Genomic DNA, 12045 nt, shown 5'->3' with positions numbered 1-12045 from the left:
CCACCTTCGTCATCAGACTCCTCCATGACGTTATCAGGGGAGCACTCAGAGATGTTGGATGCTTCGGCTGATTGGACTGCGCTGCATGCTTGTGGCGGTGCGTTTGGATGGCTCATTTTCCTTAATCCCCGTTGCTCGGAGACGGGTCACTGCTTCAAGAGCCGAGGACAGCTGCCCCTCGTTGAAGAACGAGGGGTTGCAAAAGATTCGGTGACAGATATATATATAAAATTGTCATTTACCTTTTGAGCAATGTAGACAATGGTCCTACCGGACTCTTCGTCGTCGTCGTTTTTTTACAAATAATCTAGAAAGAGTCATTATTGTTTTCTAAAAATATCCCGATACTGCTTTTTCCGCTTTGGCTTAAAAGGATAACAAATCTGGCCGCCGATGTTTGCGGCGTGCTCAAGTCGCGCAGCTCGTTCAGCTTGTCTGGTTTTATGATTGCAAGGTGTTTAGGGGAAGTTCTCTTTAACCGACCTGATTTGCAGGAAACAACTGTCCTAAGTATAGGCGCCCTCGGAGGCGGTGTGCAGGTGCTTTATAGCGGGACTGCCCATAATGTCCCATGCAAACCATTTTGCTTGATTCGGCTTGATCGATTTGTTTGCGCTTGTTGATGCAGAATAAAGATGTTCGTTTCCGCAAAAACGGCTTCGCTGCTCTGTAAATTGTGCAACCGTCGTAATTGCGACCATGGTTCAAATGCGGAGTGAAAGTTCGCCTGCTTCTTGCACAGGTCAGAATGTCGAGCTTTTATAGGCCATTTACTAAATCCCCCAAGCGCTCCGGCCAGCACTCGAGGAATCATGGGAACGGTGTTCCTTCAGCTCCCTAGTGATCGGTGATTTCGACCTATGGCATGGTTACAGAGTTCTGAGTGCAATTCGGAGTCACTCTGAACAAGCCTCGTATAGAGCCCAAGGACCTATAATATCACTTTTACCAATTTTCGTCAATGTCAGAATTTTCGATACTGTGCATACTGCCCACCCTTCAACCTGGCTGAGCTGCCGAAATCTTTGACATTATTATCATTTTTGTACTGCTTCAAAGACGCTTAAGTCAGAAGCGCTAAAAATGCTATAAACAGCCCCGCTGAATCCGAGCTAAATCCTGGTTTTGGTTATTGGGAATTCATTGCTTTTTAAGCAATTCCTGCTAAAACAACAATCACGAGAATTATAATATTGTAAGACATTTCTTCAGCTCAGGCCAGGTTGAAGGGTGGACAGCATGCACAGTATCGAAAATTCTGACATTGAAGAGAATTTTTAAAAGTGATGTGACAAGTTCTTGAGCTCTATACGACGCTTGTCTGGTGCGACTCTAAAATTACACTCGAGACTGTGTAACCATAAAATTTATCAAAATTACCGATTACTCGGGGGCTGAAGGAACACCGTTCCCACGATTCCTCGAGTGCCGGTCAGGGCGTTTGGGGGATATAGCAAAAAGTCTAATAACTGACTGAAAAAAAAAAAAAATAGCGGGTAGACCTCAAGGCATATATATAGCACAGCAGTCTACCCACTGTCCTTCCGATCGGAACCAATCAGAGCACGGTGTCGTTCTGACGTCACCTCAACCCCTGAGCAAGAAGAGGAGGACTTGCTCTCGGTATGCCGAAAAGATACAGAGGTAAGCTTTTACGATATTAAACAGTTGAAAGTCAGCGCTCTGTTTGAAATGAACAGTTCAAAGTCAGCGCTCTGTGTGTGTACATCTTCTCTGTCTGTGTCGTTTTTGCGCTGTTTTTACCCTTTCAAAAATTTACTAGCCGTTTGGCAGGTAGCAATAGGGCGTTCATAAATTTGTCCAGGTATGTTCCAGTCATTTCGCTTCGAAAGGCAAGTAGCCCTAAAGTTTTGCAGCGCACCTGTCCTCATAAAGCGATTATTTTTAGGTCACGTTTTAATTGTGCGTAAATTTACGGTCATCCACCTTGCTCGTAAATCTCAAGCTAAGAAATCAACAGAAAAGTGTAAAGGGTGCAGACTTATTTTGTTGATTGTTTAGTCCTTCCGGTCTCTTTTTAGCGTACATCGTAAAACGCTGAGAAACGCTTGTATTGGACCGTAGCTCGTGCATGATGGAACGCTAGAACGCCGCTTTCACGATCACGTCTCGCGAGCGCTGCAAACGATAAGGGTACGTTTACACTTGGGTGAGTTTATGAAACTCACCTCAGCCCAGGAATCAATCCCCACCCCTGCCAGTTTCTATCTGGATGTGCATCGTACTGGCGTGCAGCCGTATATCACTTCTGCGTTGTGCACGTTAAAGAGCGCAGGCTAGCGCTTGTACTGCACTGGCTAAATTGCTCATCTACAGGGTGCCTCAAATAGCGGCTAGGCTTTTTAAATCAACCGCAAAAATCGGTTTTTTAACCTATCACGCTCCAATATTGTGCAGCGTTACCCACAGGTGGCAAATTTCCTCAATAAATTTGCAAAAAAAAAAAAAAAGTAAAAAGAAAAGCTAAGCTTTTATGGAAACGTAGCGAAGCCACCGGTCTTCGAACAGGGCACCCTACTGTTTGAAGACCGATGGCTTCGCTGTGTTTACATAGAAGTTAAGCCTTCTTTCTTTTTTTTACTTTTTCCTGAAGTAAGTACGCTCTTCGTCAATTTTAGAGAAAAAATGCACCACCTGCGGGCAACGCTGCACAAAATCTTAGCGCGATAGGGTAGAAAACCGATTTTTGCGGTTGATTGAAAGAGCCTTTCCACTATTTGAGACACACTGTACAGCTGAGACACCAGACGCCCATTGGGGCAGACTAACTTCCGGCTGTAAAAACATGCCCACAACACAGAAACTTTACTCGAAAAAAACATTTTCAAAGAAAAAAAAAGAAAAAAGAGTGTTTCATTGAAGCTAACAAAATCTGTTTTCATATCAATGTTTGCTTTCAACTATCTCCGAAAGCGCAATAGCCCACAAGGGCAGCACAGGCACAGCTCGCTTCAGTATAGCAGACACGGTGCGCAAAGCAGTACTCGCATGGGGCAGAAATCGGCGGAGGAATATGTGTGACGTCATGATAGGCGATCAAAACACAACTCCCTTCTCAGCATCGTTGTTTTACACTGTCCAGGTTTTGCACAGCCAGCGTTAGCAGTTCGAAGCTTGCGGTTTCTAATCTTGACCCCAAAGTGGTTCCCGACAAAATACCGTGAAAAAAAAAATTGACTCGCCGCCAAACAGGTATTGTTTATAATTGTACTCCCCGAGACTAAACAAGTATATGGATGAGAAGGGACTCTTTCCCCATACCATGATAGGTTTTCGGCCCAGGCTCTCGACTCAAGACGTGATGCTGAGGCTCCAACATCAAATTATAGATGGGGAGGAATGTTCCCCGCTAGACACCAGGGCCATTGTGGGGCTCGACCTCACAAAGGCGTTTGATAATGTAAAACACGCAGCAATTCTAGAGAACTTAGAACAGTTGGAGGTAGGTCAAAGGACCTACGACTACATCAGGGATTTTTTATCTGACAGGACGGTCACCCTGACAGTAGGGGGGGTTGAGTCTGGCGAGCTGGAGTTGGGGAGCAGAGGCACGCCGCAAGGCTCTGTCCTCTCGCCTTTCCTCTTCAACGTCGCTATGATCGGCCTACCCAGCCTCTTAGAGAAAATACACGGCCTAAATCACAGCCTGTATACTGACGACGTCACACTCTGGGTGGCTGGCGGCAGCGACGGGCACGTGCAGGACACACTACAGCAGGCAATAAACGCGGTGGAAGGGTACGTGGAACCGAAAGGCTTAAGCTGCTCCCCACAAAAATCGGAGCTGCTCCTTTATCGGCCAACCCGGAGAGGGCAGAAAAAGGAAGCAACCACCGAAAAACCACGAATTCATCTATACGCTTGCGGGGGGCTGCCCATCCCGGTAGTACACAGCATTAGGGTCTTAGGCTTGAAAATTCAGGAGAACGGCCACAACATCGAGACAATCCGAACACTCGAAAAAAGTGTGTGTCAAACCACCCGCCTCATTTCGCGGATAGCCAATAGGCATCACGGAATGAAGGAGGGCAACTTAATCAGGCTGGTCCAGGCATTCGTCCTGAGTCGAGTAACCTACGTCGCTCCCTTCCTTGACCTCAAGGCAGATGAGCGCAATAAAATCAACGCTTTAATAAAAAGGGCTTACAAGCAGGCAATCGGCATACCAATCACGGCCTCCAACGAGCGCTTTGAAGCACTAGGATTGCACAACACGCTAGACGAGCTAGTAGAAGCACAGAGGATAGCGCAGATGGAAAGGCTCACCAAGAGTCCGACTGGCAGACACATCCTCCAGACGCTACATATCAACTACGAAGGAAGACTCGGGGAAAAACACGACATTCCACCCGATATCAGGGGGCATATACATATCCCACCATTACCAAGAAACATGCACCCCGAACACAATACGGAACGCAGGCAGGCCAGAGCACAAGCACTAGATAAAAGGTTCGCACACCTCGAGGACGTGGTTTACGTGGACGCCGCAGATTACAGTAGTCGCGACGCCATGGCCACATCGGTAGTTGATCGAGAGGGCAAGTTAATTAATTCTGGCACGGTCTTCACGACTTCATCCGAGGTTGGGGAGGAGGCAGCCATTGCACTGGCAATGACCTCGTCCTCCCGGATCAAATTCATAGTAAGCGACTCCAAGCCGGCAATTTTAAATTACACGAGGGGACGCATATCGTCCGAGGCACTCAAAATTCTACGGACCGGTTTCCACGGAGATCGAGTTAGGGGAGTTCACATCGTGTGGGCGCCAGCTCACTCTGGCCTCCCGGGGAATGAGAAGGCGCACGACGCGGCTCGAGGCTTAACCGACCGGGCCGACGTCACCAACATCTTTGACGCACACTCGTTCCGCCGGTCGGACAGAGACAGGCTGGTTGCCTATCGGGACGTGATTAACCACTACAGGCTGGGAAGGGCTAAATACCCCGCAGCAGACAGGACTCTGTCCAAATGGCAGGCAGTGGCGTGGCGCCTTCTTCAAACTAATACATTTCCAAACCCCGTGGCGTACAGTCACTGCTATCCGGGGCTTTACTCCAGCGCATGTAAGCATTGCGGGGACAGGGCCGACCTGCAACATATGGTCTGGGCCTGCCCCTTTAAAAAACATAGAAACAACAGAAACAGAGCTCAAACTTTAATGCTAAACATTAGAACCTCCGAGCAGTGGGAGACCGTGCTGCTCAGCTCGGACCCGGGTGAACAGGTCCGTCTGGTCCAGATGGCCGAGGCCGCCGCCAAGGAACAAGAACTCCTGGCCGCCGACTGAGGGGGGAGAGGGGGAGGCTCTCTCAACACTCCCCCTTCCCTGACCCCATCTATGGGCAAATTAAATGTTGTCATCATCATCATGTACTCCCCGTGCATTCCCTCCGCCCTCCACCGCGGAGCTGGCGTCAACGTGCCACATCACAAACGCATCACGTCACGTGATATGCGAGCTCCGGGGAAATATCTCATGGGATTTCCCTGTGTGAGTACTGCTTTAAAGGGATACTGAACCAAGGAATTTAGTGTCCATAATAAGTGGCGCACGCTCTTTCCACGAGCCAGCAGCCGCCGGTGTGCGCGAGCACACGCAACAAAAATGACGTCAGAGATCTCCATTCGCGGTTAAGAGGACAGTGAAATGTATGGGCTTCGGGCCAAAGGAGAATAAAGAGAAGTTTTTCATCTACAACTGGTGTCTGGTGCCAAAGGTAAGCGATTAAGCGGTCTAACAAGCACGTAGCTTTGCACTTGTAGAGATGAAAACCTGTCTTTATTCTGCTTTGGCCCGAAGCCCATGCATTTCACTGTCCTCTTAAAGGTCTTCGGCGTCATTTTCGTTGCGCATGCTCGCGCACACCGGCTGCTGCTGGCTCGTGGAAAGAACGTGCGCCACTTATTATGTACACTAAATTATTTGGTTCATTATCCCCCTTTAAAGGATGAAAACGGCAGGGACGCATTTCAGCTGTTGTCCCGCCTCGAACGCGAGCTTCTTGGCTTCGATAACACTTAGGAGGCTCGTGAGCTTCCACCGTGCTCGCGCAACCAGCGCACGGTGGAAGGCAACGAGAGCGTGCAGAAGGCCGGGTATTACAAAAAGACGCCATGCCGTTCTCGTTTTGCAATTGACTACAGAAGGACAAGAGTAAAGTACTTTATGGCAGATGAGAGTACAAAGCTCTGGAAAGGCGATTCCCGCTGTGATATATGTCGAGAAAGTGACTGGAACAGAAGTGCGCAAAACTTCCGTTCGAAATACGCACGGAATTCAAAAGATCTGCAAAAGTCGTCCCTCCCAAGCCGTTCTCGAGAGACGATGTCATTAGGGAGTTTGAGAATAACGAAAGCAATTTTGGCGCACGCTAGCGCTACATTTAGCGCTTGCGTTAGCGCACGCTACGCAAGAGAGTTTTAGAATAGCGTTTCTCTGCCGCGACGTAAATGTCCAAGCGTCTCGCCCATGCAGCAAGATACAGTCACAATCACGAAATGCTGTAACCTGAGAAAACAAAGAGATTTTTTGTCCAGAGTAACATTTTAGATTTGTTTAAACATGAGAATGCATGAACTGTCCCATGGACATGGAGTGAAGCCGACGTTGTCTGTACCATGCGGAACGGCACCTAAATTACCATTAGCCGCGACGCGTCATGCGGCTTCATAACAACGGCGTCATCTATGCTAAGGAGTCAATCGAATTGCTGGCGGCGCAGCGGAAAAGGGGAAAGGGGGAGGGGGGGGGGGGGGGGGCGACGCGTGTACGCGCTGGCTTTACGTTAGGCCTAACTATACACGAACTCATCTCTGTGACGTCACGGCGCGGTGGTGGCGCGTTGGTCGCACTTCCGGTCGGGGGCTGTGGGCAGAAGCCCCCATGCCAGACATGTATTCCATGCGTTGTTTTGAAAGGAACCAGACAAAAACCTGCCTTCTCGTCAAAACGCCGCGACTGTGGCCGTATACCAAAAGTGTCGTGAAAGGTTTGAAGCCTCAATTTTTATGTGATTCGTCCGAGAATCTGGATATGTGCCGTGAAAAGGGAAAAGCAGACGCCGTCGGACAACGATTGCTTGGGCGGGCAGCACTTTGGGTTGAATTCGCGGATACTTGAGGTCATCAGACTTATTTGTTTTGTTCCAACATGAACGCCAGAAAACCGTCAAGTTGTGCGGACCACCTGCGGACTACGTTCAGTGCATCTTCAAGTTCAAACGGCGGCCTGATCTTTCGAGCTGTCGTCTCCTCTTTCAAACGTTTCTGCTTTTCGTCTGCTCTCTTAGAGGACGCCGGCCCGTAAACCAAATGTTGGCTCGGTACTTGCGATAAGAAGTAAGTGCAGGCCTCAAAGACTTAAATTTGAAAGTTGGTAAGCCGGCTCGATGTAAACAGTAGATACACAACGATGTTGATCATTGTTTCCAGTGACCATCACCGACTTGTTATCCATAATTCACTTAATCCGATTCTGCTTGCGATTTTCAGTATCAAACGTCGACTATCTCAGCTACGGTTCACGCTTTTGCAGACCGAGTGGAGTCGCGATTGAAAATTGCGAGCGAAATCTCAACATGCAAAGCAGGCCTTAGCGTTCCTTTCTATTCCTTTATAAACACTCGAACTATTCCTTTATAAAACACTAGTTAGGTCCCAGCTATGCAGCTTCCATCTGGGATCCCTCTACCCTTTACCTCATTGATTCACTTAAAGGTATTCAGAACAGAGCTGCACGTTTCATAATGGCCAATTATAACCGCACCGCAAGCGTTACATCAATGAAAGATAATTTGTTACTCCCAAGCCTCGCACATCGTCGCACAGTCTCTCGTATTTGACTTTTTCATAAAATCTATCACCCTATTCCTCACCTTAAATCACAACTAATCATCCCCCCCCCTACTTTGTTTCAGCACGCCTTGATCATCGTCACAAAGTCGGTGTCCCATTTTGCCACTTTAACGTTTATTGTGACTCTTTTATTCCCAGGACTTCCAAAGACTGGAATCGCTTACCTGCATCGCTCACATCAATTAATGACCATGCACTTTTTTGCACATCTATTGCCAATTTCATGTTCCCTGTTCTTTAGGTATTGTATATTTTGTTCCAATTGTTTATTATGCTTACTATTGTTCTCCCTCCCCTCTGTAATGCCATGTGCCCTAAAGGTAAAATAAAAAAAAAAAAAAAAAATACATACTGCGGCGTCCACGCGGAATGAATCGCCACATGTCACATTATTCACGCGAAGTTTTGCGGTGTAACGAGCGTCGGTAATTTCGCTGACGCCGCTCAAGATAGTCAGACATCGCCAGGAAGACGTAGAATTAACGATTCGAACGCGAAAAAGGGCAGGGGGGCTCACACCGACGAGCTTCTTGCCCACACCCCCATCGCGCATGCGCGGCGCCGGTGGCGTCCGCTAAGGGCGCTCCGGTTCGTTTGTAAACATGAGTTGGTGTATAGGCGTATCGTTAGGCTTTGAGGTCTAACGTCGTCCACCGGTACGCGCAGCTGTTTGACGCGAGGGGGGACGCGGGTATGCGCTGGGCTCATGTTAAACCGTATACGTTAGGCCGACGTTATGCTTTAAAGGGATTGTCCGGTCGAAACCGTAAGTACTTAAGTTTTTGCGCTCGTTACGTAGAGGGAGCCTTCATGTACACAAATGACATTTTTATTTTGATATATGATCTCCCGTTATTGACTAAACCTCTCATGAGCCTATGTACGAAACTGCACCCCGAATTTCGCCAGTGTCAATGGCTGACATCCGTAGCTGCTGCGTGACGTCACAAAACGCAAAGGTTTGTCGGATGGTCGGGATAACAAGCGTTGGTCGATGGATGTCTCGTATTTTGTTTCAAATTATATAGTCTCCTAGGCAGGCGGTTCTCAAATGGGGGTCCGCGAAGCGCGGCCTCATCAGTCAAGCCCGGCAATAAAAGTTCTATTTTTTTCAGGTCGAAAAGAAATGTTTCAGTTTTCGGGCGAGTTATTTCGTGTGAACGTCAATAAGAGAGGCCTACTTCACACTAGCCCTTAGTTATATCCATATATTAAATGGATATAACTCTCACCACGAACGGGGTCCTCCATCATCTCCGCCGATCCACAAGGGGTCCGCGAAACATCGATGAATGAGAACCACTGTCCTAGGCTGTACCCTACTGAAATAAGGTTCTTTTATTGCAGTTCCCAAGGGTGTGCAAAAAAAGTCACGCCTTTTAGCGGGATATTACTCGAAAACAGCATTAAGCTTCCAGCAAACGTATGCCGTTTCGCGCAAACACAATTGCGACGGCCGCCGATCGAATCAGGGGAGCTTGCAAAGCAAGGTATGCAGATTTCGCCTCTCAAGCGGCAACTAGGTACACGAAGCAGTATCTGGGTACACATATCGGCGGTTCCACTGGATCGGTGATGAGGCTGCGGGTCTTTCCCTCAGAGGCGATGACCGCGGGTCGAAGGCAACCGGCGAATCGTTCAAATGCATGGCATCACTTGACTTGGACGAGCTTGGTGAATCGTAGCCACGCTCTATTGGCACATGAGGGTCAAACAGAATTTGGCTGCACGCGTGCTGAATACAACTTCTGGTATTGTTTCCAGGTGGTCTAGCTGTTGATTTCGGTTTTGCTGCGTAAACAAATTGATCGATCCGATCTGGGCGAGGGACGTAGTTTAATATCGTTGGCACAGCATCACACCTCAGCTTACGAGCCTTCTGTCCGCTGAACTCAGCTTGTAGCTCTCTCCTGTGAGATGATTGCCGCATAAGCGGGATCTCGATCTTAACGGGAACCCAGTCCCTACACACGGCGACGATTCATTTTGCTGGTCACTGCACGTCTCGCGGAAAAGTGCGGAACGTCATGTCTTTGCTCGCATGTGCTGCCCGGTGGTTGTGGCACCCAACCACGAAACAAGTCGAGCACAACAACAAAAACGAAGCACGCTGGGCCGTTCACTTGCAGGTAAACGACGAGACAGAAATGCTCAGTGTTGCCAACTCCTTTATGAAATTCCCGCTAGACATATGCCCGAAAACGGCTAGATTTGGAGTAAAAAAAGCTAGATATTAAATGTGGTAAAAAAAAAGCTTGTTGTTATTTTCATAACGAGGTTACATTGAATAGAATAGCACACACCCACTGGTTTCGAAGCAAATAAATCATCAGCTATCACATTTTCATGACACGATATGCACAAACAGTCTTCTTGATGTTCACATGTCTACATGTGTAGACCTAGAAAAGTTCAAGAATGTCATTGGCTACATCATCTACTTGGGCTGGGCTGTGCTGTTCGAGGGTCAAACGCATACGAGTAGGACGCACTAGAGTTCCTGTATAGGCTCCCTACGCGAACCAGAGTTGCGCGTTCATCCCCGTAGCGCCGTCTTTCCAGCACAGCATGTTGATCCTGCTGCTCACGTGACTGAATTCGGCAAATAGCGGCGCCACGCGTTGGAGGCGCGCGGCGCGCTCAAAAGCAGGGGAACATATTGTCGGGGTGCGTGCAACGCGTCTACTTTCCTGCACGGCATTTGATCCGGATCCTTACGTGATCGGATCTCGGCGAATAGCGACGCGGCGGCACGTGGAAAACAGACACGCAAGTCTGGCTCCCGTAGGAAGCCTATACAGGAACTCTCGTCGTAAGATATATTAAAAGGTTCCAAGACACCCGGTGCTGGCTCCGCCGTTATTTTGGCTTTAGGGGGGGTTCCTGAAAAACTTTGATCCTTTGATTCATTGGATTAAGTACGGTTCATTCATCTGCATATGTTCGTTTATTTATATATATATATTGTCACGGGTGGTGAGTCGTGACCAATAAACAAGAAATAAACAGAAATAAATAAACGTTTAATGTGGCGAACTTGTGCCAAAAATAAAGAAGGAAACAGAAGAAAGCAGAGCGTCGCGGGCGTCGAAGTCGGCGTGTCAGCAGAATCGAGCGCTGGGGCGAGACTCACTCGACAAGGTCGCGGGCGGCCTCTTATCTAGAGTGAGTCAGTATCTCGAAGATTCGGCGGAGAAGGTTCGAGCGTAGCGCGCTCGGGGCGAGAATGAACAAGCACTTTCTAGAACAACAAAAACAGGGATGAACGATAGTTATGTCCGCAGCAAGAGTAAACGAGAACTTTCTACAAGTCCGTGACCCTGCGCGCGGCAATATATATATATATATATATATATATATATATATATATATATATATATATATATATATATTGTCGGTAACAATACTATGACGGCACGGAGGAGTAATTTTACACAAAACATTTCACACGTCAATCGTCCCTTCAACCAATGAGAGCCGAGAAACGGCGCTTAGCTAAGGACCTTTCGTTATGCGCACTAGAGCAGGGCTATACCTCCACCTAAAATGCATCTAACAACGTAAATATTGCAGCAAAAACAATGTTGTTTTTCTTGCGTGTGAAAAGAAAATTAAATAAAGAATGTTTCTCATCTACTGTATTAATTTGTTCCTTCTTTATTTCAATGTCCCTTTAAGCCGCGCTTTAGGCCTGCCCGCAGAGTTTGGTCCATATGCTTTCAGCGGACAGTGTCTCTTTTGTATGTATATCTACGAGCAGAGCGGCTCAGCTTTGCGCAGATTCAATGACGAATCCTCACGGATAAAAGAAAAGAAAATGTGATTGAGCACAAAGAATGCCCCGCGTTTTGTATAGCCCGGCTCCCCAACAAGGCGATGGCCGATCGAAAATTTCCCGTGTCCGCAATCGTGGAGCGGAAAGGCAAGATTCAGAAAACTCGTCGTAGAGATCAGTGCTTTGCTCTCTATGTGTTGTTCATGTTTAGGAATATAAAGACCCAGAAGCGTTCGAGGGTTCTTCCATCGCCATTTTATTGCGTACGTTGAGTCCATTTAAAACGGGTTCTCGGGCGGAACATACGGGTGGATGTCGAGGGAACCATTGGGAAGGTGCTCGTGGATCCAATCTTCACGGTTATAACAAACGCCGTTGACGCAAAACTGCAA

At 47.9% G+C, this 12045-nt stretch overlaps 2 protein-coding genes across 2 annotated transcripts in view; one reads left to right on the top strand and one right to left on the bottom strand.

Moving 5' to 3' along the window:
• The first annotated feature begins 4414 nt into the window (after nucleotides 1-4414).
• LOC120839162 lies at nucleotides 4415-5387 on the top strand. The gene has a single exon (XM_040209408.3). The coding sequence runs from the start codon at nucleotides 4415-4417 to the stop codon at nucleotides 5309-5311; it is 897 nt and encodes a 298-aa protein (XP_040065342.2). The 3' UTR covers nucleotides 5312-5387.
• Nucleotides 5388-11931: 6544 nt separating this feature from the next.
• Nucleotides 11932-12045, bottom strand: part of LOC120839163 — a 41617-nt gene continuing 41503 nt past the window's right edge. The window contains exon 13 of the mRNA XM_040209409.2: nucleotides 11932-12039. Within this exon, the coding sequence (XP_040065343.2) occupies nucleotides 11932-12039 (108 nt within the window). The remainder of the gene's footprint in view (nucleotides 12040-12045) is intronic.

This window comes from Ixodes scapularis, unplaced genomic scaffold, assembly GCF_016920785.2.
Source record: "Ixodes scapularis isolate PalLabHiFi unplaced genomic scaffold, ASM1692078v2 PGA_scaffold4__175_contigs__length_147842914, whole genome shotgun sequence".
Classification (NCBI taxonomy): domain Eukaryota; kingdom Metazoa; phylum Arthropoda; class Arachnida; order Ixodida; family Ixodidae; genus Ixodes; species Ixodes scapularis.
Note: the sequence above shows the minus strand (reverse complement) of the source record. Positions and strands in the feature narration are given on the sequence as shown.